The sequence below is a fragment of the Manduca sexta genome, chromosome 4, assembly GCF_014839805.1.
Source record: "Manduca sexta isolate Smith_Timp_Sample1 chromosome 4, JHU_Msex_v1.0, whole genome shotgun sequence".
Taxonomy (NCBI): Eukaryota; Metazoa; Arthropoda; class Insecta; order Lepidoptera; family Sphingidae; genus Manduca; species Manduca sexta.
This window is the reverse complement of record NC_051118.1, coordinates 6043661-6052516: the sequence shown is the minus strand read 5'-3', so window position 1 is coordinate 6052516 and position 8856 is coordinate 6043661. Positions and strand designations below refer to the sequence as shown.

The 8856-nt window shown below is 35.6% G+C and overlaps 1 protein-coding gene across 1 annotated transcript; it reads right to left on the bottom strand.

Annotated features, from left to right (window-relative positions):
• Window positions 1–722: 722 nt before the first annotated feature.
• On the bottom strand, window positions 723–8385 carry LOC115453123 (zinc finger protein PLAGL1). Its single transcript, XM_030181768.2, has one exon. It carries the CDS (start codon window positions 7944–7946, stop codon window positions 6408–6410), a length of 1539 nt encoding a protein of 512 aa, XP_030037628.1. The 5' UTR covers window positions 7947–8385; the 3' UTR covers window positions 723–6407.
• Window positions 8386–8856: the final 471 nt, after the last annotated feature.

Sequence of the window (8856 nt, the reverse complement as noted above, 5' to 3'; positions counted from 1 at the left end):
TTCTGGCAAGGAAATTAGGAAAATACTCAGGAACTTGTAAATGTCCAGATATCGAGTCGATCGCCGAGGGACTGGAATACCTTAAGTGTCCACGGATTTTTTCAAAATTCAACGACACATTACGGCTTGTTTTATTACCTTGTGTACGGGTGATATCTACTTTAAACAAATGGTCATACTCCCATCAAGAAATATTTTGCATTATACAACTGCAAAGTTATTGGCGGTAGACTAAAATACGAGTTTCTATGTCGTACGTTATTTCAGCCATTCCCAATTAACCGATCCCCCATTTCAATCTTCAATATGATTCCAAGAAGGAACTAATCAAAATAAGTTATTTTGTAAGAATGCCAAAAAAAAACTATTTGGCATATTATTGAGATACGATATATCGATTATAGAGACGCATCGATTATAACCACTAAATAGTAAGGTCTCTTTTAAATAAGCGCATATAAAAATTGTATCATTTATAACGACTATCGGATATAGCGTCCAGATTCGGTGATCCCTTCGATGTCGCTACAACCGGTTTTCACTGTAGATAAAAAAAATATTGGGATCGTTTATTGAGAATAGTAGTCAGTCGTGATGTGCAGCCATTGTTTTCTGGAGCCTACGATAAAGACAGATGTACAGGATACGTGTAGTGACAACTTCAAATTGATCGTACTGTACATCAACATAAACTTCAAAATGCAGTGAACAAAAATACATAATGCTGTTTCAAATATTTATTACAATGAAGACCATTACATCGTGTTATTATAAACCAGGTACAATGTTTATAATTTATTATCATTAGGCCATTCAGCGGATATTTGATGTCATTACCCGATTACTGATATTCACGCCATTTCATTTGGAAAATAGAAAAATAAATTATACTTATAAAGACACGGATTATAAAAAAGTTCATCGACATGTTACAAGCTTACAGCTTGATTTTATTTTATCTAAGTTATTCTTGAATTTACAATAATACGATTTCAAAATGATATTAAATGAAATAAAAAATATTTGTTTTCTATTCCAGTTGATTTAGTTTGTAACATAAAGCACCAAAGGAATTTTAAAAATACCAATATTAGATATTAATTAAAAATCTAATTTCCAAATAAAACAGTTCATTCTGTAATGTAACATTTCAAAACGTATAAATTTTTCAACATCCAAAAAGAAATGCCTTATTACTCGATAAAAGCGTAACAAAAATAGATCCATTCTATTAAAAATATCATAGATATCTAAAAAATATTTATTTTTTATCTTTTCATTACAATTCAAACAATCTACATTTTTAATTTATAAAGGCCCCTAAGTTATGTACCAAAATTACGTATATCGTATAACTACTGAACAATTTTACATAATTTTATGGCTACGAGTAAAATATAAGGCAAATATGGTAGGTAGTTTAGCAGTAATACGCATTTGCGTCCGTTGTAATTAAATCACAGTTCATAATTAAATAATACAACAGAAAATTCGAGGTAGGTATGCTTCTATACTGGTCTTTATACATTATGACAATAGGTACTAATATTACTTGCTATGTTAGGAAAAGGACAGTAAAATTATAGCAACAGACGCATTTGCGATTTTATAAAAATATCAAAATATCAACTCAGTCTATAAAATGATCAAGTAAATATTGAAGATTGGGATAATTGTACAATATTTGTGTATTCATGGTTTTAACAATAAATTATTACGTACAACAGCTTACTCGTAGCACTTTCGTTGCTGTTACCAAAACTTAGACGATAATAAAAAAAATATTCGAACTTTTACAGATGTAAGCACAAAATAAAAATTAAAATATAATAAAATTATGTATTTGGTATTACAACATAATTTGTTATTACAAAAAATATATGAGTCACACTCATTATACGCAAAAAAAAAAACAATAAAACTGGGGGTAGGTACAATTTAACAATTATGCGTACATTAAATATTATAAAGGACAAGTCGTGACACTTTAAGTGCTGCGAAACTTACAGATACACATAGATTTATCGTCGTATGACAAAAGCTGTATAAGCAGGTTTTCGTTCATTACATTCTTTAAAACATATAAAACAAAGATTTGAAATAGGTGAGTAAAAGAACCATACTCAGGAAATATATTAAAAAAAAGAATACATAAATCATTTATTTATAAATGAATTTCGCATTGTTTTTCCATGATTAATTTTTTTTTTTCACGACACAATATAACTGAATATCATTCCAGCTCTCCGAGCTTTCAATATACGTATTACTAAAATATTTTAACACGATTTTATAGAAACAAACCTGCATAGTAACTGTTAAATAAATAACATATATCAACAATATTCGCCTTTAACGCTTACTATGTTAACAAAACGGCCGTACAATGATACTCTTTCATATTATATTCCCAATTTAAAAATATAATCTTAAAGGATTTTTACAAATATATTGAATTAATCGTTGTATAAATATTTCAATACTATAAAAAATATATCTTATTTTATTTCTGTTTATTTGTACTTGTTTGGTTGCACCAATTAAATCGGCTTGGGCTCAATAAAAACACTAACCATGGATCATAGTGATATACTATAATTAGCATATATTTTCGTACAAAATGAATCAAAAAACATCCACACAGTTACAAAACTATTTATAGACATAAAAAAATGAAAATAATCTGCACCAAAAGCCCTGTGACAAATATTTTCATTGAGCCCAACACCAAAGTCTATTGTAATTTTATTTAAATATCACTCAGTATAACTGCCCTTTTGAGAATATATTATGTGCTGCTATTGTATATTATGACTAGTGCTTAAGGGTGTAGCCGGAATATCGTCAAACAACCATGGATACCGGTTAGAAACTTAAAAATGTTTTTTTTTTCATTATATAATAAAAATAATTGAAAATTCTGCTTTAAGTAATGAATACAATCCACGCCAAAACATAACTGCATATTGAGTGGTATTTTTATGAAAATCAATGTAAGGATTTAAACCAGCTATGCTCAACACGCAAGCGCGAGCCACATGCGGCGCGCCGCGCCGGACCTTTTAATCCATCATAATTTCACTAATAAAAAAAAAATCTTATACCACTTGATCTGTATGATAATGAATTGCGTTAAATATGTATACTTTTAATAAAATAAATAAAACATCAATTTTAATTAACTTTTATGGATACTTAAGTAGGTCAATGAATTAACGTTGTTACCCGAGGCACCATTACAAAGACTTCTTGTCGCTCATATAAAAAAATATTGAGTATGACTGGTTTAAACCAACCCAGTCTCCTCTCCCACACTATACAGTGTTGTTATAGCTTTTACATGGCAAATAGAATTATCTTGAATAGACTAAACAAAAATATAAAAATGTACGTGCAAACGAGTGCATTGACACGTAAATACGGGAATATCTAATTTTGGACTTATATTTGACCAGTAACCATGGATTTGTGTAATGCTGTGTACACACAATCAAGTTGAATGCTATCGTATTTGAAGCGATCGCATTTTCGTTGATCGTGAGTAAACAGTTTTAAGTATAAAATAATATTCAGTCTACCGCCTTCGGAATGAATTAGCAAAAATGTTTTTAAAAACGCATGAATATGTCACAGTAATCATGAAATAGGTCAATGAAAAATATTTAGGCTTTTATTGAACAAAATAAACATGCGTTTCTTAAAACATTTCCACGGAAATCTTTTCTGATATTTGCGTCCAGGAAAATATGTATGTGAATTTTTTATACCATTTTTTTATAGATTTTTCATATCAAAATATGTGAATGTATCTCCTAAAACTACTTTTTTTTTCATTGTAACTTTCATCGCCAGATCTTTTTTCTTATTTTTTTTTTTTAATTTTTCAAATGCTCGTAACGTCGGATCAAACTCAACGGCCGCTCTTAAAGAGCATAATAAAAATATAAAGCAAATTAATAATAATAATCATACATATTTTAAGTTTTATATCAATAAAGATTTCGATATTGCAGCACACACTAACATTAAACAATATTAAGACAACATGGATGTATTTAACCTGCCCTATGATCGGTGTATCTCTCAAATAGAAATTAAAAAAATCCTAACTCTCACTAACCTAACATATTCATTAAATTTCTAGAAGTAAGAATAAGTTTTTTTTGAGGTAGATTAAATTTTTTACAGTCCTATTAACCTAAAAAGATTAGAATTATTTACATATTCTATGTATGTTTACAACATTGGATCTCCGCTTTACAATTCTTTACATTCCATTACTAGACGCCAAACATTCAATATCATGTGAAATTAAAGATATTTTCGAATTACCAATTAAAACTTAACTTTAAGATGTATTTTTTGTTTGTGTCAGGAATCCAACATAGAACCATCATCCAAATTGGCTAATCCAAATTACTACACAAATGCAGTCCAATTTTGACGATATCCAATTATTTATTGATCTCCAGCCTAACAACTACTACTCATTAAAAAAAATATTATATTACTATTTCTATGTATATAATAAAAAAACATTTAGTATATTGTTTTAAGTGCAAAATTGGGTAGTAAGCTATCAATATGTAATGTTGATATATGATTAAAAATATTTTCCAAATCTTCTATGACCCTTGGGAATTGCATAAAAGCATCATGATGATGAAGTATTGGTATTATTGAGTCACTATTATATACTACCCTTATATACTTCAATTAAACTGTACATAGCTTTGCTTTTTTTGTTACTAAAAGTTTTTTAATAATCCATAGAAATAGCAATAATGGAAACATACTATTTCATTATCACATACTGACTTGGACATTATAAATACGGAATACAGAGAGCTGTAGCTTTAAATGAGGTAGAAAGGCGACCCTAGGTTGATTAAAAATCTAGTTGGCCGATAGCACCAATGGATGGTATTAAAAATCATTAACATTTATAATGAATCATAGAAATGAAAGTAAATGGCCAACCGATTTTAATCATTATAGTAATGAGTAGTAGTGTACACAGATTTAATACCAGAAATGCAAGGCACCTAATAATACCGTTGTAATATCCTTCCATTTCATCTGGCCCAAGTTGTTTAAATTCTCACTATAGTCACCTGACACATAAACACTCCAATGACATAACTAAAAAAATATATAATTTGGCTTATAATTCTAAAAATATGCCAAGACAAATTGCTCTTGCGGTCACTGTTTCAGAAATGATTTTTGTATGTGAACTATGTTTTTAGTACTGTCAAAATCGCATGTTAACTTAACACTACTAAAACTTTCGGCTGTATGCACTTGCTTATTTTCGGGTCCAAAGAGCAAAAAAAAAGAGTAAATTTAGCGCGCGAGCCAAATGTAGCTTGATACGATACTAGTGACGCGTCGGCCTGTCGTTACCGCTTTTGGCACATTTGTTCATTGAAAAGATAATGTTAACTTCCTACCAATCCAAATTCGTGTACAATTTGCTCATTAGACTTAGACCCAATTAGTATTGTCTAAATGACTTATAATTATTCTATAAGGAAGCATTGCTGCTTCTGAGGTATATTGATTATTTTTATTGCATTTTGTTGCTTGTTTGCTGAGTTTATAGGACTTCGATATCATTCTGATAATAGAATGAAATTGAACCCTATTGATATACACAATAAAGCCTTCATTTAACTCTGTACTGAACACTTACACTTAGATGATATTTTCATGATAGTTTAGACAGATCTGATGTTAATCTACTCCGGCAGAATTTCCAACTCATTGACAGAAAGTGATATGCTCCGTTGTATTTCGATTCGCGTCAAAAGCGGCAAGCCTCTCTAAAACATATTATAATAGCAAGCCGCTTTTAAGAGCCATATACCCTCTAGTAATTCTGCTGACTATACTATATCACTGTCCACCACACCACAGAACACGAACTCAACGCCTGCGCGCTCTCCACTTAATTCTTCACTAAGCATTAACCGTATCCCTCCTAACAGCTCACAGAGTTGGTCCCATTTATACTCTTTAAACGTGAAACATGTACGCTATAAATAAACAATATACAATTCCGAAAGTACATACACGACTAGATCACATATTCATGTAGAATTCGGAAACATTTTGGTATACCTCAAACGTACAAATATACAATTTGGCAATTTAAACAACAGGGCACGAGTCCCCGAGTTTCCGTAAAGATACGCTTACAATGTCGAAATATAAAGTCCAAAAATATTATATTTTCATTACTACTGCACTCCAGACTATTTACAGCTTAGTCCAACCTTACCTAGTGAGGTAGTTCGGTATTCACATAAGCTAAATGCAGGAATCTCACCTTGCGGCACGTCGTCACGTAGTCTGCCGCGCTCAGACAAGCGGCTGGGTTGTGGCGGCGGCGGCTGGCGAGTTTACTAGGGCGGGGGCGGTGGCTTCGGGGGCTTCGGACTCTGCGCCGTCTGAAAGGCTTGCGTGAAGGCTGGCAGCCTCTGTTGCTGGACGCGACCTTCCTCGCCTGTATAAGTTGATTCACTTTCTTTCAGGATCCCAAGCATTTCACTGGACAGAACAGAAGGTCCCTCCCCTGGATCCATCAGGATGGACTGAACATTGGCAGGATCCAACAAGTGAGCCTGCAACGTGTCTGGCAACTCCTGTGGTGATAGATAAGGCAAGTCAGATGGCGTCTGGGAATATGGCGGTGGCACCATGTATATGGGGTACTCCACATTCTCGAGGATTTCGCACGATGGCGACGCAGGCTCCTCAATCTTCACCTCCACTAAGGTGTTCTCAATCTTGACATCTAGTGGCTCTATTTTAATATCTGCAGGATCTAATGGTGGTAGTTCCACTATGATTTCTTCTGATGGTACTCTTGTTTGACGCTTTGCCTGGCTTTCCTTTGGAGAAGGTGGTTTCCAGATACCAAAGTCAGTGCCTTCCAGGGGATAGTCACCATATGTCTCCTCAAAGGCAGATGCCTCAGGTGGAGGCTCACTGGAAGTGCCAACCGCAGCTGATTTCCATGACTCATCTGGGTGTGCATTCTTCACATGTCGGACCAAGTGGTCCTTACGCCCAAACTTTTGGGGACAAAAAGGGCACAAGAAATCTCTCCTACCTGTGTGCACTACAAGGTGCCGACGCACATCCTTTGCAGTGAAAAACCGCCTATCGCAAAAATCACATGTAAACTTTTTATCAGTTTCACTTTTGAGTGTCCGACTACCTGTATGAACTTTAAGATGGTGCACTATCTCTTGACGAGAGGGGAAAACCTCCTCACATATCTTGCACTGCAGATTACCTTCTTCTGCAGAGTGGAGAGCAGCATGTTTCCTGTAGCTCATCAGAGAAGTGTAAGATTTTCTGCAGTTAGGTCTCTCACAGGTGTACAGCTTCTTAACAGGATTGTGAACTCGAACATGGTTAGTCAAGTGATCTTTGCGATTGAAAGTCTTACCGCAAACATTGCAAGCGAATGCTCGAGCCTCGCTGTGGATGAGACCATGGCGGGCGAGCTTAAACCTGGTGTTGAAGCGCTTCTCGCACAGGTCGCAGGAGAAAGGCAGCTCCCCAGTGTGTGAGAGCACATGCTGGCTGAGCTTGCCAGGGCTAGAGAAGCGCTTGTCGCAGGTGGCACAGACGTGGCGCTTGGTATGCTCGCGACCGGCGCGACGCGCCGCCGGCCGCGCCGCCGCGGGCTCCTCGCGCGGCGTGCCACCCAGCGTGGGGACGCGCCGAGGCACCTTCACCGTGCGGAAGATCGCTTTCACGCCACTAGGTCCGGGTGCGCTCACCGTCACGTAGTGCAGCTTCGAAGGCAGCTGCGAGGCAGGCGGCGCTATGAACCTCTTCTGCGGGGGGGGCGCGCCTTTGCTGCTCGCTTCCTCGCCGAACTCGGGGCCGACCTCCTCGCCTTCTCGGGGGTTCGGTGGCGGGCTGGCCATCTCGCGCTCATTTTTGCCCGGGCTCTACGTCGCCGTTCGTGTATCGGGCGTCGGGCCGGCTCGGGCTCTGCAGTGGCTGTCGCTCGGACTCGTCGCGATGGCAGAAAACATTTCTGTCACATTGACGGTCAGGAGGCGCTTTTTCGTATTCGTGTCACATGGTTCTCGCGGAATTTCTCGTGTCCGACTTCGAATCCCGTCCGGCGGAGTATTCGTCTGACCTCCCTAAACACTTGTCCGATTAAAAAAATACGAGAAATGAGCGAAAACAGTAAAAAAATCACCCTTTTCAAAGAAATACGTAGCGCTTGACATCGAAATCACGAAATGTCAAAATAATGAATGAAGCCAAAAGCCATGTCAAAAAAAGTCCGCCGAATCGTCAGCTGTGGTCCGATGACCTACATTGGGAGCGGTTTTCAGTGCTACCAGTTCATCAAATCGATCTTATAACTAATTAAAATCTTTAGCCGGAGTTAGGCAGGGCCGTACGAAGTAGAATAGTTAAGTTAATTGAAAAATAAATTTACAATAACTAATTTATGTCTAAATACAATTGGCATGTATTATAGAATTTATTATCTTCCCATCACATCTAATTTTATTTTATGGTAAAGCTATAAATAGGTTACTATTATGTCGCTGGAACACTAATCGAACAATAGATAAATTATCAGCCCATTTATAAGTCTACGCAAATTATCGAATAAAATATTTAGGTACATCATGCATTTATGTAAAATAAATTTTAAAATATACTGTTGGATTATAATATGATAAAGAGGTTATATTGTTATGATGATGTACCTATTTTATGCAGTTGAAATTTAACGCAAGCAACAAAAGTGATTTCATAACCACTAGCACTTTTATATGTTATCGAGTACTGCACTGCATTGCCAATATGCGC